This window comes from Armigeres subalbatus, chromosome 3 (genome assembly GCF_024139115.2).
Source record: "Armigeres subalbatus isolate Guangzhou_Male chromosome 3, GZ_Asu_2, whole genome shotgun sequence".
Taxonomy (NCBI): Eukaryota; Metazoa; Arthropoda; class Insecta; order Diptera; family Culicidae; genus Armigeres; species Armigeres subalbatus.
The window spans coordinates 313,211,012-313,236,617 of record NC_085141.1 but is presented as its reverse complement, the minus strand read 5'-3'; the positions used below and the strand labels follow the sequence as shown (position 1 = coordinate 313,236,617).

Here is a 25,606-nt window from a genome sequence, read left to right as displayed (position 1 = left end):
GAGAAATTTGATATAAGCAGTAATTTCGAATCACCTACTTGACATTTGTTTAAATTGGCTGTCATCGGAATGAAAATTATTATATTTTTTGCATATGAAATCAGATTCGATTCTAATCAATACTTCTCCACTTTTCCCTTAACTATTTTGATCTGTTCTACGGGTCGATCGTTTTTGTCCGTTTCAACCTGCCCTATCCGTTTGATTGCTTGCATTCCTGTATGAATCCTCCCGAAGATGGTATGCTTTCCATCCAACCACTGTGTCGGTGCCAAGGTTATGAAGAACTGTGATCCGTTTGTGTCTGGTCCAGAATTGGCCATCGATACTACCCCAGCACCGGTATGTTTTAGATCAGCGTTGATCTCATCGGCAAATGTTGGCCCATAGATTGATTGTCCTCCACGCCCGGTACCGGTTGGGTCGCCTCCCTGAATCATGAAGTCCCGTATTATTCGATGGAAGATAGTCCCGTTGTAGTATCCACGACGCGTTAACTCAGCAAAGTTCCGGCAAGAGTTGGGCGCATGTTTCCAGTACAATTCAATTGAAATTTCTCCCATTCTGCTTTGAAAAAACATCCGTGAGTATTACATTCTTGAGTGTGGTTTCTGATAAACGCGTACTTACGTCGTTTCAAAAGAAACAAAATGTGGTTGCCACAGCTTGTCTGGAATTCCAGCTGTTACAGGTCCCGTTTGTAAAGCCAGCATTTTTACGAAATTTTGATTGAAAAATGCACCTTGGGAACTGAGGAACTGTTAATTGCTCCGACTAAAAGAAAACAGAGTGTATATTATACTTATCATAAACTTTGAAAAAACTATAGCCAGAGTTTGTCGTGTTTGTTCGGTTTATTCCGTGTGTTTACGGTTCTTGAAGCTCAACATCTGCAACTGCAATCAAAGAAAACAAAACAGTCTTGCGGTCTTGCCCCAGAGCCACTGCCAGCCACGCTCATTTGGATCTACTCAAAAGTGAGTCAAATTTGACTCACTTTGAAAAAAAGTGGAACAGCTCACTTTTGAGTAACCGTATGTTTACTCACTTATGAGTAGTGCAGCATTATAGATAGTAGAATCTATAGATGAGCGAAAGCATGGCTGAGTCGATTTTTTTGCCCGTGCACACGCGCATATGACGTCACAGCCCTTAACGTTTCCATTGAAATCGTGACGTCATGCTCGTTTGGAGACACGTTTGACAGTTCGTTTGGAGACAGAGGATTTATCTTCGCTCATCTATATATTCCACTATCTATATGCAGCATCATGTCAAAATTAGAGTAAGACTTACTCACTTGTTTGCAACAAAAAGTGAGTAGATCTTACTCACTTTTTGGAAATTCTGGGCGCATTTAGATTGATAAAGGAATGGCATTTTAAATATTAGAAAAAGAAGCTATCCTGCTCATTTTATTTATTAATTTATTAGTAAGATCTTGGCGGGGATGGGTTAGGTACAGCACATTTTTGTTTCGCTCTAACATTGCATTCAAATAATCATCAACAACCGTTCCTTGCATTCCTAGACTAAACAACACATTAGTTAGCATAGTTGAAAATATAGTTGTAATATCAATTTCCGGTAACCATACACGTTTTAAGCGTCGTCGAAAGAGTTCTTCTGAGGTCGTTGAGTTTGAGCTGCTCGTCTCTGCCTCTTCAGTGATGTATTTCGTTCTAGTTGCAGCTGGTGGGGAATTTTCTGGTGTAATACACGTACCATACGAAGACCCGTGCAACGCCGAGGATGAAATATAACTTCGATCCTCCGAGTTGATCTTTCTTATAATCTGATCTGAGAACCGGTTTCATCGTGTGGTTAAGTCGCTAGAACAATCATCTTTCGGGCGCTAAGCAAACTTATCCTCACTGAAAAAGGAGACGTTGATTTCGATGTGCACGATGAAGACCTGGAGAGTTACGATGATGTGGAATTTGTTGAAGAATTAGATGAAACGTGTCGGCGGAAGTAGCGACTCTTCCATACGCTGTGAATATAAAATAAAAACATAGATAACTTAATAACGCCTTATAAATGATACAACGCATTCGATCCTGCATCCATTTAACGATTACAAACTCATCGTATAGTTGAGAACAACAACAAATACGACATCAATGCATGCTTCCACTACCATGCATCCACAATTGGAAAGTATCAGCAACAAGCCCAGTTCCTAGAAACTTACTTGAATGTAATGGACAGCTCCTTGCTTCGTACCGTCTGTCCATCATCAACGCCAGCCGGCACTGGGATGGTCACCCGCTTCTGCTGAACCACCTGCCCGTTGCAGGCGCAGTTCAGGCATGGATATTTAATGTACATCTGTCGCAGTACTGGCACATTCCGGTCTTGGTGCTTGGATCGCAAGATCTTACATTTAGGGCACATATCCACCATGTTTGTTGACACCGCGGACCCCTTAGGCAAAAGTCAAGTAATACATACATCATTAGTTCCTTATTCCATCAACACCATATCGCGAATAGGAGAAATCATCGATTCCGGCATTACATTTTTCGAACCAACTAGTCCGGATTATAGATAGTAGAATCTATAGATGAGCGAAAGCATGGCTGAGTCGATTTTTTTGCCCGTGCACACGCGCATATGACGTCACAGCCCTTAACGTTTCCATTGAAATCGTGACGTCATGCTCGTTTGGAGACACGTTTGACAGTTCGTTTGGAGACAGAGGATTTATCTTCGCTCATCTATATATTCCACTATCTATAGTCCGGATCGATCGTGCAGCGGAACTGCCAGTTCTGCGAGAATTCTTGGGGACATGCACAACCAGATTACCACCACCAGCTCTGTGCATCTGCTCTGCGCACCACATCAAATTAACAACAAAACTGAAAAACTTTTTAAAAATACGAGACTTTTTCGCGAATATTTTTCAAACTGTTTGACGGTTCGAAAACAATATAACGCAATAGTGAGTAAAGCCTAAAACTCTGAGAAGTGAGTGAAAATTGACTCACTTGCCAAATAAAATCTTACTCACTTTTTGACATTTCCATCAAAATGCTAAAGTGAGTCATTTTGACTCACTTTTGAGTAGATTCAAATGAGCGTGAGAGACGCCGTTTGCAGACGGGCAGACAAAGGCGATCTTCGTCGATTTTTCTGTCAGTTTTCGGCACACGGAAAAATAAATAGCTACCGCGTTTGGCCGTTGAAAAAACGCAGGTGTGCATCGGTGCGGCGACGCTGCGTTAGGGCCTGTTCAAATATTACGTAACGCGAAAAACGTTGTTTTCACGAACCCCCCACCCCCTCGTAACAATCTGTAACACTTTTCAGAAGTACCCCCACCCCTATGCGTAACGCGTAACAAATGCTGTTTTTTGGGAAAAATCTAAATTTTGGTACAACTTGAAGCACGATACAATAATTAAAACAAATTTATATACTTCATGCTATTTTAAAGATAATACAATATTTTTCAAAAAAAAATCAATAATTTCCTCTACACGGTTAGATGGCTTTACCCATTAATGGGTACTATGTTATTGTTGATATTATTCCCACCGTGAAAAATTCACCCATTTTCTTGAAAAAGTGCCACTACCCATTTTAATGAGTAGTGGCGCTTTTTAAAGAAAATGGGTGAATTTACATAAACACTCAAATACTCGATGTTATTCGTTGAAATTGACATTTTAAAGTCTGACTGAATTCGCCCTGGGGGTCGATAATAGGAAATTGCTTCCCTATAGTCGACACCTCGGTCGATAGTTCAATTGATTTTTATGTTCCGTTTTGGGACGTTCTTCTTTCCTATTATGGACCCCCATAATATTCCTATAATGAACACTCTCGTGTTTATTTTTTATAGAATTATTATATAAAAATTATCTAATTTTACTTTCCACAGCATTTCCAATGCATGTAGTCAAATCATAGGAGTGTAAGGTAGGTTCTCCCGACGGAATTTCATAGCAAAATGTTTACATTGTGCTATAATAATGCAAAAATGGCTGGAGGGTCCACTATTGGTTGGGGAACCACTATTGAGATTCTCACGTCCGAATGTGTGAGTGGCGATAAAAGGAAAACAAACACTCCTAGATGGTGCGACTCAGCAAAGATTGGGTAAAAATGAGTATATTTCCATATATTTTTTGACTCTTTTGAAATCATTGTGATGACCCGATCATTTTTGAGGTTATGAGCAGAAGGAAAACAAACATGTATTTACACATGACGAATTGCACATTAGTGTGCGAGCGCTAAACGTCACTCATCTCTATTGGGCACTTTGTCAGGTAGAGGCTTCGGCTACCTGTTGGTAGTGTTGGTTTGCGTGGGAGTGCTATCAGATTGGACAAATCGACATTTGAATCTTTGTTTACAAAATCTCATACGTCCTTTTGAATAAGTACCCGAGATTTCACCAAAAATATTTCAGGGATGCCAGATATACACACATTTGGTCTTGCATACAGACATCATACAGATTACAGACTTTTGATTGAAGTTACAGACAGGCGGCCAAAGAGAATCCTGTTGGGCTACCCAATTAAACCATTTTGGGTTTCCAAACAAAATTGCTATGGGGGTTTTGTTGGGATTTCTACACGTAAAAAAAAATAATGTTGATTATTATTAATATTTCTAATACTTTTTTGCCAAAGCAAGCGCTTAATGACATGTATAAGAAAAAACTTATACATCGCATTAGTCACATACATTCGGAAACTTATACTTTTCATTAACTTATGAATGTTATTAGCTTTTTGATATGGGATCATTCATGAGGTGGCATAATGAAGAGTATAAGTATTTTCGAATGGTTTTTTGCCATAACATATAAGGTTATTTTTTTACGTGTATAAAGTTTCCAAACGGTAACATTTTGAAATTCCGAGCGGAGCCTTTTAGGCTTCTGAACGGGATTCCTTTTGGGTTTAAAACAGAATCCTTTTAGATTTTCAAACGGATAGATTCTTTGATTCCTTCCCGAAACCTAAAAAGATTCCATTCAGAAGTCCAATATTCATCCCTTCTGAAGCCCAAAATGATCCCGTTCGAAAGTCCAAAAGAATTTCATTAGGGTGCCCAATAGATATTCGTTTGAACGGATTTACGTACAGAATTATGTGAACTTCCGAAAGTAATCCTCCTGGGTTTACTAACGGAATCCCTTCGAGTTTTTGAAAGAAATTCTTTTGGGCTAACGAAAGGAATCACTCTGGGCTTCTCAAAGAAAATCCATTAGGACTTTCAAACGGAATTCTGAACATAATCTTTCTTGAATCCCGAACGGAATACTTTTGGTCTTCCGAACGGAATCCTTTTGGACTTTCCAAAGAAATACTTCTAGACTTTCAATCGTAGCGTTCTGGGCTCCTGTACGGAATCTTTTTCTGCTTATGGACAAGGGATTCCCATTAGAATACTTAAAGGGTTTCCTACCGAAGCCCTGACAAGATTTTGTTTGGAATTGCAGAAGGAATCGATTCGAAAAACCCAGAAGAGTTCTTTCCGAAAGCCGAGAAGAGCTCCGTTCAGTTCTTTGTGAAGTGATGAACTTTGTACTGAACTTAAAAATCATTCTAATTGTTTATGATGGCATCGAATTGCAGCTAACGAAACCGATAGAGATCTGTTCTTGGATCTGCGAGAAGAGATCGGAACGATGTCGTCAGGATGTCCGTCGTTGGGTGTCGGAGTTAGAGATTTCAATCGTATGGTGGGGTTCAGTTGAATAGATTGAGTTAGTTATCTTTAGATATTCTGGTTGGTCGGTCAAATTGTACTGCGTTAGATATATTTAAGTCAATTGATGTTAGTGTTGTAAGAAATTAAAATTTTAGTGCTTAAGTGTCAAAATAAATGTTAAATGTAGTTTGAGTCTAGTTTAAATAAAATGTGTAATTGCTTTGTACGTCCCGTGTGTTAATTATTGCAACCGAGGAAGAAAGGAAGAAAGGCCGTGATTGTCTCTGCCACAATCACGGCCTTTCTTCCTTTCTTCGTTTGTGTCGGGACTGTGATCACCCCATACAGTCCACCCAATAATAACGAGTCGAAGGCACCTCGCTAGGAACAGAAAACTCGCTTAACTTTTCAAAAGGTCCTAAGTAACATTTTTTTCGTGATTTAATTTGAGTATTGCAATCAACAGATTAACATGAAATATGTTGATTGCATTATTCAGATTAAATCATGAAAAAAATGTTACTTAGGACCTTTTGAAAAGTTAAGCGAGAAATCATTTGGTGGGATCATTCATCCACAACCCCGACACTAATAAAGCTACGAAAAAAAGCTCCGTTCAGAAAACCAAAAAATCTCGGTTCTTAAATCCAAATAGGTCCTTTCTTTAGGTTTCCGCACGAAATTATTTGGGATTCTGGAAGGAATTCTTCTATATTTCTGAACGAAACTCTTACAGGCTTCCAAAACAGAATTCTTTTGGGTCTCCTTACGGAACCTTGTTGGGCAGCTGAATGAAATTATTTTGGACTTTACTTTCGAATGGATTCCTTCTAGACTTTCGAAACTAATACTTTTGTAATTCCAAGTGGAGTCGAGATTTTTTTTTCTCATTTTGTACAAGGGATATCGTTTTGGGATTTCGAAGTCTCAAAAGATTCCGTTTGGAAGCCAAAAGTATTTTGTTTGAAAGCGCAAAGCTTACTTGTCGTCAGTATCTCGTACTTGACTCGACTATGTATTACAATGACTTTTTGATTATTGAAATTTCGATATTCTACACCTAAAAAAATAACCTTATATCCCGCATAATTACAAACTGTACATGGATATTTTCCCGTGCGGTCGACAACAGTATCCTTTACTGTTGACAACTGTAAATGAACAATCTCATATAAAGTTTTAACAGTTTGTGGTACGGTTATTTGACAAATAACAATATGTTGAATGGGTTGTTAAGTTATGTCACCATAAAAAATCGTCTGTTTTCGCGTGCAAAATTTTCGCTCAACAGTATGATAAAATGTTGACATATAATGCAGGAAATAAAGAACATTTTAGATACAGCATGTTATATGTTGACATTTAGTGATGATGTCGAGCAGTTATGGTTGAATCGATCGAAAAGTATTCGATAACCGCAACGTAAACTGTGAAGCTATATCTTACATCGTAATAATGATTCTGACCATATAACATGTTGTTTTTTATTATGCGGGATGTTATGGCAAAAAACCATTCGAAAATACTTATACTCTTCATTATGCCACCTAATGAGTGATCCCATATCAAAAAGCTAATAACATTCATAAGTTAATGAAAAGTATAAGCTTCCAAATGTATGTGACAAATGCGATGTATAAGTTTTTTCTTATACATGTCATTAAGCGCTTGCTTTGGCAAAAAAGTATTAGAAATATTAATAATAAACAACATTAATTTTTTTTACGTGTACGTTTTCAAAAGTGCATGGTTTTCGAATAATTTTCTAATACTTGTATCTTCTTTACTCCATACGGATAAATACAGACATTTTGCTGAGATTGATACAGACATAAAAAAATGTATCTGGCATCCCTGGTTTATTAGTTTTTTTTTCGAATTGATTCCATTTTTCGCGTTTCGAACCTATGATGGTTTGAAGTTTTATTTTCCTGTGCCTTAGCTGGCTGGGCCAGTCAGAATAATTGGAAAGTGTTGAGTTTAGAGCAAAGATATATTGCGCTTTTTGCACTTTATAAGAGTTTTGCGAGATTTGCGTTTTGCGAGATTTTTTTTCTCACAGTCATCCTTTTCTCACACTCAGCACACTCAAAAAAGTTTGATTTTCCGTGTATAATATTTGTGTGTGAGTGCTCAATCTGAAAACAAGTAGACGTCAAATCATTAGGCTTTCAGCGATCGTGTACGTACACTCACGTTTCACTCACACTTTTACTCGGTTTGTTTGCAACCACGAGCAGCTGTCGCGACAAAATCAAATGGGATTGTTTGCAACCACGAACCTGCGTTCGTGTTGGTGAGAAATGTCGGCGAGACCCTAATGGCGGGAATCGATTTAGTGTACACGCTTACATGTGACTAACGAGTAATGGGTTATAATTGGGTAAATCTCAGTAACAAAAATCGATCAACCCGAAATGAGAGTGAGTGTGAGAAAAAGAAGCGGACAAATCACAATCTACACATAACTCTTCAAATTGGTGAAATCGGCAATATTTCAAGTATGTAATATTGAGTTTAGATTAGGTCAGTGAAATAGTCGAATTCGATTAAAGCCCTAAACGCAATACAACGGAACGGCGACGGAAACAGCAAATTTGACAAAAAATATATGGGCTAACTGTAAAATTTTCCGTTTCCGTCGCGGTTCCGTTGTATTGCGTTTGGGGCTTAAGGCTCAAATTACCGTCATGTAGTCATTGACGAGAAAGGCCCCCCCAGTAATTAAACCACCCACCGAGGAGAAAAAGCAGTCTCCAGCTGGATGGGGGAAATATTTTTGTTTCAAAGCTACATCATCCAATAGCGAAGACATAATTATATCCAGTGGATGCTTTATTTGGTTGTATTTCGCTATAGTTTTAAAAAAACTGCTTTTTGCAACATTTTTTTTACCAAGAGGGGAAATCGACGATTTACTCTAACGCTCTCTCCACACTTCCGAACGCTTTTCTGACAATGTGTTGGTGTCAAACTCAAATTTTGTTTTGACGTTCATGATTGGCGATTAAAGGTTGCATGAAGAAGAAGAAGTCGAAGGATGATATTTGGAAAATATTGCGAGAGGAAGCACACCGGAAATTTTTTAAAGCTCTTCTACTTGGACTTGGGTTGGACTTTTCTTATACTGCGTATCAAGTATGATATTATAAAATAAAATTTGAAATCGAAAAATTGCCCCAAGTAACCACCAAGCACTAATTGATGCAGGTAATCAATCACAGGTCAGCATATTAAATGCTAATTGCATTAGATCAGTTTTAACGATGTAAATATTAATCAACTGACAAGCAACGATACACTAGTTCAGCATTACTAATGCAGCGATGAATTACTTATTATTTATTTCAGCATGTCAAAGAAATGAAGCATTATTTCGGTCGAAAAAGGGCTTCTTTCCACTTTAAATTAACTTCAATGGCTGTATTATTTACAAGCATATATAGCTTCATGGTAACTTGGGGCGTTTATTATGCATTAGAAGGAAAGTCCAACCCGTATGTTTCCTCGTGCAATATTTTTAAATATCATCCTTCGACGTCTTCGTCATGCAACCTTTAATCGTCAATTACGGAAGTAAGTTCGGAAGTCGGAATACAATTTAGTGCTGGCGACACAATATACGGGGCCCTTGGCTTCAACTAATAGAGGTATAAAACTATATAGGACGATTGTCGCTGCGGTTAATAGAGGTAATAAGCTATATAGGAAGATTGTCGCTGTCGTCACTGGCAAAACATCTTTTGCTGGCGAGGATAGGGCACTAAATGTCAACGAAGGAAAAATCAGTACGTTTCGACAGATAGGTACCCAACATGTTTGGGGACAATAACAAAGGGAACCGCAGCGACAATCGTCCTCTATAGTTTATTACCTCTATTTTGCGGTTCCCTTCACGGTTAGATGACTTTACCCATTAATAGGTAAAGTCATCTAACTCGTAGTTCTCATTCCCAAACATGTTGGGTACCCAAACGTCAAAACGTACTGATTTTTCTTTCGTTGACGTTTAGCGCCCTATCCTCGCCAGCAAAAGATGTTTCGTCATTGATAACACCAACAATCTTCCTCTAAAGTTTATTACCTCTATTCTATAGATAATACCAATGAAAATAGGTATGGAAATCCATATATCGTGTGCGTGCCTATCGTGTATGTCGAAATAGCTTTCACTATTACATTCGAACGAGTTCCCATAAGAAGCCGTGCAAATATGTATGTCACCATTTGCTGTTTACATTTTCCGTCATCCACTAATACACTTGCATTTGGTCTTCTTCCACACCTTCTAGGGTAACTGTCTTATTTTGGACCTCTAGAGGAAGTGCATCCCAATATATGCTTATATCTATTGAAATACAGGTTCGATATGGGTGGAAATGACACCATTTCAAAGATGAAAGTCTTATTTATGAAATAGAAATTCGAAATGAGCTTCAGTTATTGATAAATCAGTGAAATTTGCCATTTTCTGAAATGAAAATATTCTTCGTTTTGGACAGTGCAACATATTTTGGACCCCCAAATGTACACATTTTGGACACCCCAAATTTAGTCTCTTCAAAGTCGAATTTCTAATTTACCCTGGTCAATTGAGTCGACAAAAACTTATTGTGTACGTTCTGAGATTTTCGGTGATGTATACTTTCAAGCGTAACGCATTGTAACGCTCGCCTTCTCGAACAAACTAATTTCCTCGAAATTTCATCTAAATATCGCTTTTCCGCACGGGAAACCAGTGAAATAGATGCTGAACAATGTTAATTTCCTGAAGCCAATGGGGGAATTATCAGCGGCTGTTTTTAGTTCAGAAATCAGAAAAATGTCGCCAGGAGGATCCAAAATGTGTAGGGGTCCAAATCAAGTTGGTACCCTATCTATTCTCATTGAGGTAATACAACGGCTTCGGCCCGATGCCCACGTAGCGTCCTTTCAACGCTGCGTACACACGGCGTTAGAAGGACGCATGTGTTGCATGTATACATCGGGAAAAAGCGGTAAGGGTCTGTTCAAATATTACGTAACGCAATAGGGGGTGGGGGGTTATTTATTTTTTGTTACGATTTGTTACGCAAAATATGGGGGGTGGGGGTCTCTCGAAGTTTTGTTACGCGTAACAATACAGTGAACGTTCGCTAATTGGGTTTTTTCTAGTTGGGGCGCTTTTTAGTTGGGGGTTCGCTAATTGGGGCGAAACCCAATAAAAAAGCAGCTGAACGTCAAAATGTGATGTCAAAAACACGTTGACGTTTTGTTTCCGTGTTTGGCGGGATCGATATAGACCAATGCAAACTCTAACTTAACCTCACTTATTTTGACAGTTCACAGAGCTTGTTTACAAGGTGTTAGAAGAAAAATCGATTAAGGGAAAATTAAATTTCATATTTTTAGTTTAAAAGTGCTGTGATTCGGATATTTCAGTGATATTCTTTGGATTCAGCATGAAATCAATCGCAGAAGACATCTACATGCGAATAAAATGACGAAACAATTTTATCGGGAGCTTCACCGGAGGCTAAGTCCTGGTGAAATAGCTCTGTGAACTGTCAACCTACGTCATCATGCACTGGTCAATTTTCTGGCGCGTAAAATTTTCCTTTGTTCAATGCAAAAAGTAAACAACATTGACGCTTGTCAAAACGCCCCAATTAGCGAACGGCATTCGCTAGTTGGGGTGAAGTCGTGCCCCAATTAGCGAAACGATCACTGTACACTGTTAGATGACTTTACCCATTAATGGGTAATATGTTATTGTTGATATTATTCCCACCGTGAAAAATTCACCCATTTTCTTTAAAAAGCGCCACTACTCATTAAAATGGGTAGTGGCACTTTTTCAAGAAAATGGGTGAATTTTTCACGGTGGGAATAATATCAACAATAACATAGTACCCATTAATGGGTAAAGTCATCTAACAGTGTACAGTGATTGTTCGCTAATTGGGGCACGACTTCACCCCAACTAGCGAATGCCGTTCGCTAATTGGGGCGTTTTGACAAGCGTCAATGTTGTTTACTTTTTGCATTGAACAAAGGAAAATTTTACGCGCCAGAAAATATCGATCCCGCCAAACACGGAAACAAAACGTCAACGCGTTTTTGACATCACATTTTGACGTTCAGCTGCTTTTTAATTGGGTTTCGCCCCAATTAGCGAACCCCCAACTAAAAAGCGCCCCAACTAGAAAAAACCCAATTAGCGAACGTTCACTGTATTGTTACGCGTAACAAAACTTCGAGAGACCCCCACCCCCCATATTTTGCGTAACAAATCGTAACAAAAAATAAATAACCCCCCACCCCCTATTGCGTTACGTAATATTTGAACAGACCCTTACCGCTTTTTCCCGATGTACACTGATACAAATTCTGTAGTAAATGCGACAACAGAGACCTGTTTAGCATTACTATGCCTTAGAATAGTGTGGTTAACTGATAAACGTAATGAATTATACAGATATCTAGTCGATATTACTATGTGTGAGCTGTCAAACTGTTACTATAACCCACGGTTGAATTTACTGTGTATAATATAGCCAATATTACTATGCGCATAGTTGCAATCATGATTGTTCATAGTTATGATTTCTATGATTTATAGTAAAACAGACACGAAAGTCAATCAAAAAATAATATTTGGCTTATGTATGGTGTTGGGCGATTTTTCCAATTCATTATTAAATTGCATCTTTGAAAACAATTTCTAGTTCCTATTAATTCATGTGGTAAGTAGTTATCAATTGTGTGTGTTCAACATTGAGTAACGAAACTGCATATGTATTTTCAGGAAAATTGATCTTAGTTCCGGCACCCAAAGCCCATCGCAGATGATCCCGTTTTGAAGATGGAGAAATACTCTGTGGTGTTGAATGTATCTGAAAAAAGTATTGTTCCCCTTTGCCGGCGGCCACTTGGTCTTAAAAATTGCGGAACAACAGTTTCAATTACCCACCTATTACCACGAACCAGGGAGTCCAAAAGTATTTATCTCGCGATTGAGAGGAAAGAATTTAGGTAAAACGAAATCTAACCCGAGGGGAACGACATGTTTTCCTATGCCGAAAAAAATGCAATAAAAGACGACAAAATCCACACATCATATGCCGTCTTTTAGTGGGATATGCAGTCTTTTTCAGCTTCGAAAAACTTGTTCCGCTCCCCTTGCTTTGAACACACATTCCACATTTGCCAACTGCATCATTATGGTTTTCCAGGAAAAACTTTTCCTTGTTTCGAGAAGTCTGGAGATAAGATTTACATAACATAAATGTGTAAAGGTGTCAACAGTTTAAAAATGATTAAATTATATCTAATAAAGCCTATATAAATAAAACAATTAGTTTCATTATAATGAAATGAAAGCAAAGTCACTACCATACCTATAGTAATCTGATAACATATCGTAGTCAAATCTACCACGATCATAGCACAACGCGCATGGTAAATTTATCTATGAAAATAGTAAAATCTGCTGTAGCACATCACTGTAAACAACATAGTAAAATCGCCAACAAACGCAGTAGTTTCAAACGTGTATTGCGTTCTACCGAAATCAAGTGGTAAAATGTTTTTGATTTTACCCTTGATATGGTTGGCGTTACTATGTCCTTTCTTTCAGTGTATACATGCAACACATGCGTCCTTCTAACGCCGTGTGTACGCAGCGTTGAAAGGACGCTACGTGGGCATCGGGCCGAAGCCGTTGTATTACCTCAATGAGAATAGATAGGGTACCAACTTGATTTGGACCCCTACACATTTTGGATCCTCCTGGCGACATTTTTCTGATTTCTGAACTAACAACAGCCGCTGCTAATTCCCCCATTGGCTTCAGGAAATTAACATTGTTCAGCATCTATTTCACTGGTTTCCCGTGCGGAAAAGCGATATTTAGATGAAATTTCGAGGAAATTAGTTTGTTCAAGAAGGCGAGCGTTACAATGCGTTACGCTTGAAAGTATACATCACTGAAAATCTCAGAACGTACACAATAAGTTTTTGTCGAAATTGTGAATTTAAAACGCAGGAATCTTCTCATTGATGCATGCCAATCGAAAGATAAGACTTGGCTTCGACTCAATTGACCAGGGTAAATTAGAAATTCGACTTTGAAGAGACTAAATTGGGGGTGTCCAAAATGTGTACATTTGGGGGTCCAAAATATGTTGCACTGTCCAAAACGAAGAATATTTTCATTTCAGAAAATGGCAAATTTCACTGATTTATCAATAACTGAAGCTCATTTCGAATTTCTATTTCATAAATAAGACTTTCATCTTTGAAATGGTGTCATTTCCGCCCATATCGAACCTGTATTTCAATAGATATAAGCATATATTGGGATGCACTTCCTCTAGAGGTCCAAAATAAGACAGTTACCCTAGAAGGTGTGGAAGAAGACCAAATGCAAGTGTATTAGTGGATGACGGAAAATGTAAACAGCAAATGGTGACCTACATATTTGCACGGCTTCTTATGGGAACTCGTTCGAATGTAGTAGTGAAAGCTATTTCGACATACACGATAGGCACGCACACGATATATGGATTTCCATACCTATTTTCATTGGTATTATCTATAGAATAGAGGTAATAAACTATAGAGGAAGATTGTTGCTGTCATCACTGGCGAAACATCTTTTGCTGGCGAGGATAGGGTGCTAAATGTCAACGAAGGAAAAATCAGTACGTTTTGACGTTTGGGTACCCAACATGTTTGGGAATGATAACTAACACGGTTAGATGACTTTACCCATTAATGGGTAAAGTCATCTAACCGTGAAGGGAACCGCAAAATAGAGGTAATAAACTATAGAGGACGATTGTCGCTGCGGTTCCCTTTGTTATTGTCCCCAAACATGTTGGGTACCTATCTGTCGAAACGTACTGATTTTTCCTTCGTTGACATTTAGTGCCCTATCCTCGCCAGCAAAAGATGTTTTGCCAGTGACGACAGCGACAATCTTCCTCTATAGCTTATTACCTCTATTAACCGCAGCGACAATCGTCCTCTATAGTTTTATACCTCTATTCGTTGAAGCCAAGGGCCCCGTATATTGTGTCGCCAGCACTAAATTGTATTCCGACTTCCGAACTTACTTCCGTAATTGACGATTAAAGGTTGCATGACGAAGAAGTCGAAGGATGATATTTAAAAAATATTGCACGGGGAAACATACGGGGTTGGACTTTCCTTCTAATGCATAATAAACGCCCCAAGTAACCATGGAGCTATATATGCTTGCAAATAATACAGCCATTAAAGTTGACTAAAAGTGGAAAAAGGCCCTTTTACGACCGAAATAATGCTTCATTACTTTGACATGCTGAAATAAAACATAAGTAATGCATCGCTGCATTTGTAATGCTGAACTAGTGTATCGTTGCTTGACAGTTGATGAATCTTTACATCGTTAAAACTGATCTAATGCAATTAGCATTTAATATGCTGACCTGTGATTGATTACCTGCATCAATTAGTGCTTGGTGGTTACTTGGGGCAATTTTTCGATTTCAAATTTTATTTTATAATATCATACTTGATACGCAGTATAAGAAAAGTCCAACCCCAAGTCCAAGTAGAAGAGCTTTAAAAAATTTCCGGTGTGCTTCCTCTCGCAATATTTTCCAAATATCATCCTTCGACTTCTTCTTCTTCATGCAACCTTTAATCGCCAATCATGAACGTCAAAACAAAATTTGAGTTTGACACCAACACATTGTCAGAAAAGCGTTCGGAAGTGTGGAGAGAGCGTTAGAGTAAATCGTCGATTTCCCCTCTTGGGAAAAAATGTTGCAAAAGGCAGTTTTTTTGAAAACTATAGCGAAATACAACCAAATAAAGCATCCACTGGATATAATTATGTCTTCGCTATTGGATGATGTAGCTTTGAAACAAAAATATTTCCCCCATCCAGCTGGAGACTGCTTTTTCTCCTCGGTGGGTGGTTTAATTACTGGGGGGGCCTTTCTCGTCAATGACTACATGACGGTAATTTGAACCTTAAGCCCCAAACGCAATACAACGGAATCGCGACGGAAACGGAAAATTTTACAGTTAGCCCATATATTTTTTGTCAAATTTGCTGTTTCCGTCGCCGTTCCGTTGTATTGCGTTTAGGGCTTTAATCGAATTCGACTATTTCACTGACCTAATCTAAACTCAATATTACATACTTGAAATATTGCCGATTTCACCAATTTGAAGAGTTCACGCTTAACTTTTCAAAAGGACCAAAGTAACATTTTTTCATGAATTAATTTGAGTATTGCAATCAAAAGCTTTCATGTTGTTCTGTTGATTGCGCTATTCAAATTAATTCATGAAAAAAATGTTACTTAGGACCTTTTGAAAAGTTAAGCGAGAGTTATGTGTAGATTGTGATTTGTCCGCTTCTTTTTCTCACACTCACTCTCATTTCGGGTTGATCGATTTTTGTTACTGATATTTACCCAATTATAACCCATTACTCGTTAGTCACATGTAAGCGTGTACACTAAATCGATTCCCGCCATTAGGGTCTCGCCGACATTTCTCACCAACACGAACGCAGGTTCGTGGTTGCAAACAATCCCATTTGATTTTGTCGCGACAGCTGCTCGTGGTTGCAAACAAACCGAGTAAAAGTGTGAGTGAAACGTGAGTGTACGTACACGATCGCTGAAAGCCTAATGATTTGACGTCTACTTGTTTTCAGATTGAGCACTCACACAAATATTATACACGGAAAATCAAACTTTTTTGAGTGTGCTGAGTGTGAGAAAAGGATGACTGTGAGAAAAAAAATCTCGCAAAACGCAAATCTCGCAAAACTCTTATAAAGTGCAAAAAGCGCAATATATCTTTGCTCTAAACTCAACACTTTCCAATTATTCTGACTGGCCCAGCCAGCTAAGGCACAGGAAAATAAAACTTCAAACCATCATAGGTTCGAAACGCGAAAAATGGAATCAATTCGAAAAAAAACTAATAGACCAGGGATGCCAGATACAATTTTTTTATGTCTGTATCAATCTCAGCAAAATGTCTGTATTTATCCGTATGGAGTTCAGAAGATACAAGTATTAGAAAATTATTCGAAAACCATGCACTTTTGAAAACGTACACGTAAAAAAAATTAATGTTGTTTATTATTAATATTTCTAATACTTTTTTGCCAAAGCAAGCGCTTAATGACATGTATAAGAAAAAACTTATACATCGCATTTGTCACATACATTTGGAAACTTATACTTTTCATTAACTTATGAATGTTATTAGCTTTTTGATATGGGATCACTCATTAGGTGGCATAATGAAGAGTATAAGTATTTTCGAATGGTTTTTTGCCATAACATCCCGCATAATAAAAAACAACATGTTATATGGTCAGAATCATTATTACGATGTAAGATATAGCTTCACAGTTTACGTTGCGGTTATCGAATACTTTTCGATCGATTCAACCATAACTGCTCGACATCATCACTAAATGTCAACATATAACATGCTGTATCTAAAATGTTCTTTATTTCCTGCATTATATGTCAACATTTTATCATACTGTTGAGCGAAAATTTTGCACGCGAAAACAGACGATTTTTATGGTGACATAACTTAACAACCCATTCAACATATTGTTATTTGTCAAATAACCGTACCACAAACTGTTAAAACTTTATATGAGATTGTTCATTTACAGTTGTCAACAGTAAAGGATACTGTTGTCGACCGCACGGGAAAATATCCATGTACAGTTTGTAATTATGCGGGATATAAGGTTATTTTTTAGGTGTAGAATATCGAAGTTTCAATAATCAAAAAGTCATTGTAATACATAGTCGAGTCAAGTACGAGATACTGACGACAAGTAAGCTTTGCGCTTTCAAACAAAATACTTTTGGCTTCCAAACGGAATCTTTTGAGACTTCGGAATCCCAAAAGGATATCCCTTGTACAGCATGAGAAAAAAACTCGACTCCACTCGGAATTCCAATAGTATTCCTTTTGAAAGTCTAGAAGGAATCCGTTCGAAAGTAAAGTCCAAAATAATTTCATTCAGCTGCCCAACAAGGTTCCGTAAGGAGACCCAAAAGAATTCTGTTTTGGAAGCCTGTAAGAGTTTCGTTCAGAAATATAGAAGAATTCCTTCCAGAATCCCAAATAATTTCGTGCGGAAACCTAAAGAAAGGACCTATTTGGATTTAAGAACCGAGATTTTTGGTTTTCTGAACGGAGCTTTTTCGTAGCTTTATTAGTGTCGGGGTTGTGGATGAATGATCCCAATTAATGATTTCTCGTTTAACTTTTCAAAAGGTCTTATAACATTTTTTTCATGATTTAATCTGAATAATGCAATCAACATATTTCATGTTAATCTGTTGATTGCAATACTCAAATTAAATCACGAAAAAATGTTACTTAGGACCTTTGAAAAGTTAAGCGAGTTTTCTGTTCCTAGCGAGGTGCCTTCGACTCGTTATTATTGGGTGGGCTGTATGGGGTGATCACAGTCCCGACACAAACGAAGAAAGGAAGAAAGGCCGTGATTGTGGCAGAGACAATCACGGCCTTTCTTCCTTTCTTCCTCGGTTCCAATAATTAACACACGGGACGTATAAAGCAATTACACATTTTATTTAAACTAGACTCAAACTACATTTAACATTTATTTTGATACTTAAGCACTAAAATTTTAATTTCTTACAACACTAACATCAATTGACTTAAATATATCTAACGCAGTACAATTTGACCATCCAACCAGAATATCTAAAGATAACTAACTCAATCTATTCAACTGAACCCCACCATACGATTGAAATCTCTAACTCCGACACCCAACGACGGACATCCTGACGACATCGTTCCGATCTCTCTTCTCGCAGATCCAAGAACAGATCTCTATCGGTTTCGTTAGCTGCAATTCGATGCCATCATAAACAATTAGAATGATTTTTAAGTTCAGTACAAAGTTCATCACTTAAAGAAGAACTGAACGGAGCTCTTCTCGGCTTTCGGAAAGAACTCTTCTGGGTTTTTCGAATCGATTCCTTTTGCAATTCCAAACAAAATCTTTTCAGGGCTTCGGTAAGAAACCCTTTAAGTATTCTAATGGGAATCCCTTGTCCATAAGCAGAAAAAGATTCCGTACAGGAGCCCAGAACGCTACGATTGAAAGTCTAGAAGTATTTCTTTGGAAAGTCCAAAAGGATTCCGTTCGGAAGACCAAAAGTATTCCGTTCGGGATTCAAGAAAGATTATGTTCAGAATTCCGTTTGAAAGTCCTAATGGATTTTCTTTGAGAAGCCCAGAGTGATTCCTTTCGTTAGCCCAAAAGAATTTCTTTCAAAAACTCGAAGGGATTCCGTTAGTAAACCCAGGAGGATTACTTTCGGAAGTTCACATAATTCTGTACGTAAATCCGTTCAAACGAATATCTATTGGGCACCCTAATGAAATTCTTTTGGACTTTCGAACGGGATCATTTTGTTCTTCAGAAGGGATGAATATTGGACTTCTGAATGGAATATTTTGAATCAAAGAAACTTTCCGTTTGAAAATCTAAAAGGATTCTGTTTGGAACCCAAAAGACATCCCATTCAGAAGCCTAAAAGGCTCCGATCGGAATTTCAAAATGTTACCGTTTGGAAACTTTATACACGTAAAAAAATAACCTTATATGTTATGGCAAAAAACCATTCGAAAATACTTATACTCTTCATTATGCCACCTCATGAATGATCCCATATCAAAAAGCTAATAACATTCATAAGTTAATGAAAAGTATAAGTTTCCGAATGTATGTGACTAATGCGATGTATAAGTTTTTTCTTATACATGTCATTAAGCGCTTGCTTTGGCAAAAAAGTATTAGAAATATTAATAATAATCAACATTATTTTTTTTACGTGTAGAAATCCCAACAAAACCCCCATAGCAATTTTGTTTGGAAACCCAAAATGGTTTAATTGGGTAGCCCAACAGGATTCTCTTTGGCCGCCTGTCTGTAACTTCAATCAAAAATCTGTAATCTGTATGATGTCTGTATGCAAGACCAAATGTGTGTATATCTGGCATCCCTGAAATATTTTTGGTGAAATCTCGGGTACTTATTCAAAAGGACGTATGAGATTTTGTAAACAAAGATTCAAATGTCGATTTGTCCAATCTGATAGCACTCCCACGCAAACCAACACTACCAACAGGTAGCCGAAGCCTCTACCTGACAAAGTGCCCAATAGAGATGAGTGACGTTTAGCGCTCGCACACTAATGTGCAATTCGTCATGTGTAAATACATGTTTGTTTTCCTTCTGCTCATAACCTCAAAAATGATCGGGTCATCATAATGATTTCAAAAGAGTAAAAAAATATATGGAAATATACTCATTTTTACCCAATCTTTGCTGAGTCGCACCATCTAGGAGTGTTTGTTTTCCTTTTATCGCCACTCACACATTCGGACGTGAGAATCTCAATAGTGGTTCCCCAACCAATAGTGGACCCTCCAGCCATTTTTGCATTATTATAGCACAATGTAAACATTTTGCTATGAAATTCCGTCGGGAGAACCTACCTTACACTCCTATGATTTGACTACATGCATTGGAAATGCTGTGGAAAGTAAAATTAGATAATTTTTATACAATTCTATAAAAAATAAACACGAGAGTGTTCATTATAGGAATATTATGGGGGTCCATAATAGGAAAGAAGAACGTCCCAAAACGGAACATAAAAATCAATTGAACTATCGACCGAGGTGTCGACTATAGGGAAGCAATTTCCTATTATCGACCCCCAGGGCGAATTCAGTCAGACTTTAAAATGTCAATTTCAACGAATAACATCGAGTATTTGAGTGTTTATGTAATTATGTATCGTAAAGAGGAGATGCAGAGCTTGATATTAGATATCACGCAATATTAATATTTTGAAAATTCCCACTCCTTATGCCAGGAAGAGCAAAATTTCGCTACTAGGGGGTCCACTATTAGGCATTTTACCCTATATCAACCAAAAAATTGTTTGAAATTATTGCGATTTTTTTCACCATTTAGACTCTTACGATAAAAATTTCGTCTTACTCAGATTTCGCTTTCGATTTCGCTGCTAGCTACCGTGCGCATTTCACTTGAAGATCGTGACAGCTGCCGCAAGCCCCCTCATGTTTACATATTTTTTCATTGTTCTCAGCTCTCCAGCTGATCATGTTTACACAACAAAACCAGCTGGTGCTTCGATGTTTACATTCAGTCCCATTGTTCTCAACCGACCACGTGCTTGACGATCAAGGTAATCTATAAAAAGGTTGTCGAAAATGCCTTGAAATACAAAATTGACAACTCTTGAATTTCGTCGAGCGAATCTAATCATTCGTGAAAAATACAATAACAAAACTAATTTTTGTTTGAAATTACCATATTTTTTTCCCCGTGTAGTTTATGATTCCAAAACAAGATTCAGGATCAGGACAACACGACAGCCAACGATGTACCATGATCTGTTCGTCGATTAATTTAAAAAGCCGTCGATCTTTGATAACGAACTGTCAAAACAGATGGTTTGTTTGCGGAACCGGGAAAATCTGTTCGCACTGGACAAACGGATTTTTGTAGCCCTTTAACTTCATTAACCGTTGAACTTGGTAGTAACCATAGTTTAACTATCGAGCGATCCAATGAAATTTAGCAATTGGGTTCATTGAGTTAGTTATTCCTAGTTAGCAAAATATATCCAAATGAATAAACTGTGATTAGTGCTTATAAAAGCAAAATTTAGTGTAGTTCTGTGTTCCTCAAAGCTTTAAATAATTGTGTTCATGAAGTGCTGATAGGAAGATTCCAAGAATCGGTTCCAAAATGGAACAGGAGACATTCCTTACTCCCCGTAAGATATTCCAGAATGCATTCAACGCGGCTAGGAAGTCAACGACCAGTGCAAATTCGCCATCGATTAGGGCCTACACACCAACGTCTTTATCTCGCACGGCTGCCGGAACCAGTCGGATCAGTTTACTTCCGGGCATCCAGACACCTCCATCTAGACTGATTAAGGGCAAAGTAATAAATCCATTTGAGTCTCATTTGACGGACCGGTTACATTTGCCGGTAATTTGTAGTCCTTCGTTATTCGAACGTCCGAGCACCCCACAGAACGGCAGTGTAACGCAGTTCGAGTGGACTATCGACGATGTGAGTTACTTGGGTCCGGCCAATGTGGAACCACACGAAACACAATTTATGGAAACGCCGGACCCGGTGATGGAAGCAAAGGCCCAAGCAGCAATTAGTGCGTATTTCAAAGACCACAGTATAGGTAGGTAGATCAGTTTTTGAAAATGACCGTTAGAAACCGTTAGTAGGTAGGTAGGATGCTAATGTTTCCTGTTTTAGTTCCTAGCCCCATTGATTGTCAGCTGCGAAGCCAGAAAATTATATTGAATGGAGAATCCACTGCCATCGACAGTTTCGTGGGACGGAAGTCTAAACGGAAACGGGACGGAATTGCCCAGACTGTATTAACTTTCCCACCGAATTTGCCCAAAGAAGTTGAAGACATTCTGGCACCTTACTTTGGTTTCCACGACGTAAGTTATAACTGTCATACAAACAACTTTGATTGATATCGTCTTCTTACAAAAATGGTTCTAAAACATTTTATAATTTATTTTACTTAAAAAAAAGCTTTCCAGATAAGTAAGTGAAATTGCATCCATTTATCGTAAACGGGTGTATTCTTAAATTCTAGGAGAATTAGCTATTAAATGAAATTAATCCAATCCAATGTCATATCTATAAGGTTATTCATTTTTTAGGTTTTCTGCAATTTCTACACGAACACAAAGTACACCTATCCGAATTTTAATAAATTTGATGGAAGGTTTTATAAATTCCATTGCTTTGCTACTTTATGTGACTTGAATTGCTTAATTTCATTCTCATTTAAATTCTTTTGATTTTTTCAGTTTCTGTCTTTATTCCCTTTATTAGTCTACTAGTCACTAAACTTATATTGAGCTATTATGTGTGAAATCGTTAACATGGAAACGGAAACTGTAATTTAACCGTTATTGTTTACTGACCCAGATAGATCATGCTTCAGCGATATAATATCGAAGAATTAATTTAAATTTGGACCGGTATAATAAACTTTAAGAACTATTTTTCTCGTTTTCACAGAACCAACAGCAAACACATGAATCTATCATCGAGTCGGACAATAGCATTGATCATGATGCTCGTGATGCATCACTCCGTAGAAAATTGTTCAATTGTTCAGCAGCGTCGACTGCTACAGAAGGGGAACGAGACGACTCACTAGACCATTTGGACATGCAGTCACTTAGCCCTGCGCCGATCACTCCAGAAGTTGATAAGAATTCCTTGCAAACCCTGAAACGGTCCCGTTGCTTTGGATCTCAGGAAATTAAGATCGATCCAGATGATATTTCTCTGAGCCCCGTAGTGGATAAAACGAAGGAATCATTCGGAGCACTTTCTCCCATTTCTAAAAGCTCGGCTTCTCCTTCACCACTGAAGCCTAGTTCGAATTCCACAGAGCTACCTGATCATGACGCCATTTACAGAAGCACGCCTGAACGCTCTAAAAGTGCCATACTAATGATGAATTGTAGCACTAACAGTCACCATATGTCCGTTGATCAGGGTAATTATTTTGATAATGATTTCGAGGCCAGATGAAGTTAAACTGTAGAACAATACTTATATTGATAAATAAAATGTGACTGGATAATAATCCGAAGCACCGTTAATCAAATTAATTAGCTGCCCGAAAATATAAATTTATTCCGTTCATTTCAGGCGAGAAGCATACCGACCTAACTGTTGATATCAACGAAGAGGATCTTTCTTACGAAGATAATCCGCTAGCCTCATCACAATCATCATCCTCAACATCGCAACATCCAACTACACCGCTTCGCCACACGTCCAAGGAAAGACGCAGAAACCGTAAAAATCTGTCCCGTTCGTTTCTCTTGTATTCCGACGAGGATCGTTTCGAAGAAGAGGAACAACAGCAACTTTCCAAGGAGCCGACACATCACCGAAGTTTTGCTGCCATCGGCAGCGACAAGGAGTTCGTTGCTAACTCGATACCTGATGGTCATTATTTGGCTAAATCAGTGCCAGAAACTAGGAGCGGTACCTTCTATCGTATGGACAGTGGATTCAATGAGGAGGAAACACGAACGAGTCAAGAGACTGCCGACTATGAGACTGATGTTTCTATGCAATCCGAATGTTGTGATCGTCTGACACCACAACGGGTCGAGAATTGGAAAATGTCCACTAAGATGACCTATTCCGACGGACAGCATCATATGGGTTGCTCGATAAGACTGTAAAACAGTGAATTTGTAATTGAGATTTTATTTTATAATATTCGTATGAGAATGGCACAAATAATATGTGGGCTAGTTTAAGTAGTTTCAATGAATTTTTGTTCGCATTCATTGCGCCTTGAAGTTTATTATGATAGGTTCTGTTTAACAATATGCGCTTTGTTTTTATAAGCTACTTTTTAATATAATAGAATACAATAAATTGACACATTTTCAAAAACGTCTGAATTCTTCTTCTTATCACACAATCAGAAATCTCTTAGATTCTTCGGGTAAAAATAGTAAAGGAATGCATTAACTACTGCCAAGCTTCTACTTCTTCTTCTTATTGGCATTACATTCCCCACTGGTAGCCAAGTTACCTTTTTTGCATTCGTATATCGTGAGTCTAACACGATGATATTTTTATACCCATGGAAGTCGAGACAATTTCCAAACCGAAAACCGGCACCGAGAATCGAACCCAGCCACCCTGACACGCTCGTCCGGGCGACCTCAATTTTGAGTGGGTTTAACTCAAATTCATAAGCTCTTCTAAAACGTCAAATGCTGAGTAACAGAGATTTCTGAAATTGAGTTACGGTTACTCAAAATAACATAACTAAGCATAAAACTCAATTTTGAGTTCATCTTGAAAATTTCAGAAAAATGGCTAAGTCCAACCACGTCCAACGGTCATTATCAGAAAACTAAAAATTCATTTATTTATTACATGTAAGTTGCCAAATGTTTTGGTTTGCTTTCTATTTAATCAATTGTCATTCTTTTCGCAGGGTTTGTATAGGCTTTTATTCCGAAAAGGATTTCAATAAAGCTGAATTGAGAAAATGGAACAATTATCCAGTAGACGAATTCGGTAAGCTCTAAATACATTTATAAATATTTTGAATCATAAATGTGATGTGAATCATAGATGTGACGATTCAATATATTCTTTATGTTTTAATGCAGATTTAATGGACAACTTTCATCTGCATCGCGTTATTTCTCCACCTAGCCAATGCTGATTTTTGCGTCGTTGCCCGTCATCACGAAGTTCTTTATCGGCCTGAAATTCAGGCCAAGAACGTTCCTAAGTTAAGACGAGAACATCCCCCATGCCAAAAAGAATGGCTCAGCGTAAGCTTCTTCCGTTTTGGATCGGACCGAAGCGTCAAACATATGTTCCAGAAAATATGGCCAGATCTGAATTATGTTTGCTTCCAGATCTCCCATTTCATTTATGTATTTATGTATTTTTAATTTTATTCAATTTATATATCAACATGCTTGTATATCTCTGTAAGAATTTAGAAAATAAATAAAATGCCTTTAAACTTTTGCCAAAAACAGTCTCTTTAGAATTGAAAAACAATCATAACATTCTTACTTGACAAACTCAATTTCATAAAAATCCAATTTTATGAAATTGGGTAAATGTAACTCATAATAAAATATCTCCTTAACAAACTCAAAATTGAGTTGAGGGTCATCAACTCAATTTTGTCTTGAGCCAGTTTTTCTGATTTTGAGTTAAACTGACCCAAATTTGAGTTCAGCTGAACGAGCGTGCAGCATGGTATTGCTTTATAGTCGCGCATCTTAT

At 37.8% G+C, this 25,606-nt stretch overlaps 3 protein-coding genes and 1 long non-coding RNA gene across 4 annotated transcripts; 2 read left to right on the top strand and 2 right to left on the bottom strand.

Annotated features, from left to right (window-relative positions):
• Nucleotides 1-76: 76 nt before the first annotated feature.
• LOC134225313 (peptidyl-prolyl cis-trans isomerase-like 1) lies at nt 77-944 on the bottom strand. Its single transcript, XM_062705270.1, has 2 exons — nt 631-944; nt 77-564 (listed from the first exon to the last, which is right to left on the bottom strand). Exons 1-2 carry the CDS (start codon nt 711-713, stop codon nt 117-119), a joined length of 531 nt encoding a protein of 176 aa, XP_062561254.1. The 5' UTR covers nt 714-944; the 3' UTR covers nt 77-116.
• Nucleotides 945-1,448: 504 nt separating this feature from the next.
• LOC134225328 (protein tumorous imaginal discs, mitochondrial-like) lies at nt 1,449-2,422 on the bottom strand. The gene is made up of 2 exons (XM_062705299.1): nt 2,195-2,422; nt 1,449-1,993 (listed from the first exon to the last, which is right to left on the bottom strand). The coding sequence occupies exons 1-2, from the start codon at nt 2,404-2,406 to the stop codon at nt 1,924-1,926; spliced, it is 282 nt and encodes a 93-aa protein (XP_062561283.1). The 5' UTR covers nt 2,407-2,422; the 3' UTR covers nt 1,449-1,923.
• Nucleotides 2,423-21,206: 18,784 nt separating this feature from the next.
• LOC134220819 (protein aurora borealis) lies at nt 21,207-24,241 on the top strand. Its single transcript, XM_062699917.1, has 4 exons — nt 21,207-21,974; nt 22,052-22,245; nt 22,838-23,324; nt 23,480-24,241. The coding sequence occupies exons 1-4, from the start codon at nt 21,518-21,520 to the stop codon at nt 24,022-24,024; spliced, it is 1,683 nt and encodes a 560-aa protein (XP_062555901.1). The 5' UTR covers nt 21,207-21,517; the 3' UTR covers nt 24,025-24,241.
• A 262-nt stretch (nt 24,242-24,503) lies between these two features.
• Nucleotides 24,504-25,251, top strand: LOC134220818 (uncharacterized). Its single transcript, XR_009982069.1, has 3 exons — nt 24,504-24,735; nt 24,795-24,877; nt 24,973-25,251. It is a non-coding gene; the product is annotated as an uncharacterized LOC134220818 (long non-coding RNA).
• Nucleotides 25,252-25,606: the final 355 nt, after the last annotated feature.

Excerpts from the sequence above, each read along its gene's own strand:
- LOC134225328 (XM_062705299.1), bottom strand. The coding sequence starts at position 2,406 with ATGGTGGATATGTGCCCTAAATGTAAGATCTTGCGATCCAAGCACCAA. Across the intron at positions 1,994-2,194 it reads GAGCTGTCCATTACATTCAA|CGTATGGAAGAGTCGCTACT; the intron begins GTAAGTTTCTAG and ends TTATATTCACAG.
- LOC134220819 (XM_062699917.1), top strand. The coding sequence starts at position 21,518 with ATGGAACAGGAGACATTCCTTACTCCCCGTAAGATATTCCAGAATGCA. Across the intron at positions 22,246-22,837 it reads CTTACTTTGGTTTCCACGAC|AACCAACAGCAAACACATGA; the intron begins GTAAGTTATAAC and ends TCGTTTTCACAG. Across the intron at positions 23,325-23,479 it reads CCATATGTCCGTTGATCAGG|GCGAGAAGCATACCGACCTA; the intron begins GTAATTATTTTG and ends CGTTCATTTCAG.
- LOC134225313 (XM_062705270.1), bottom strand. The coding sequence starts at position 713 with ATGCTGGCTTTACAAACGGGACCTGTAACAGCTGGAATTCCAGACAAG. Across the intron at positions 565-630 it reads TTTGTTTCTTTTGAAACGAC|AATGGGAGAAATTTCAATTG; the intron begins GTAAGTACGCGT and ends TTTTCAAAGCAG.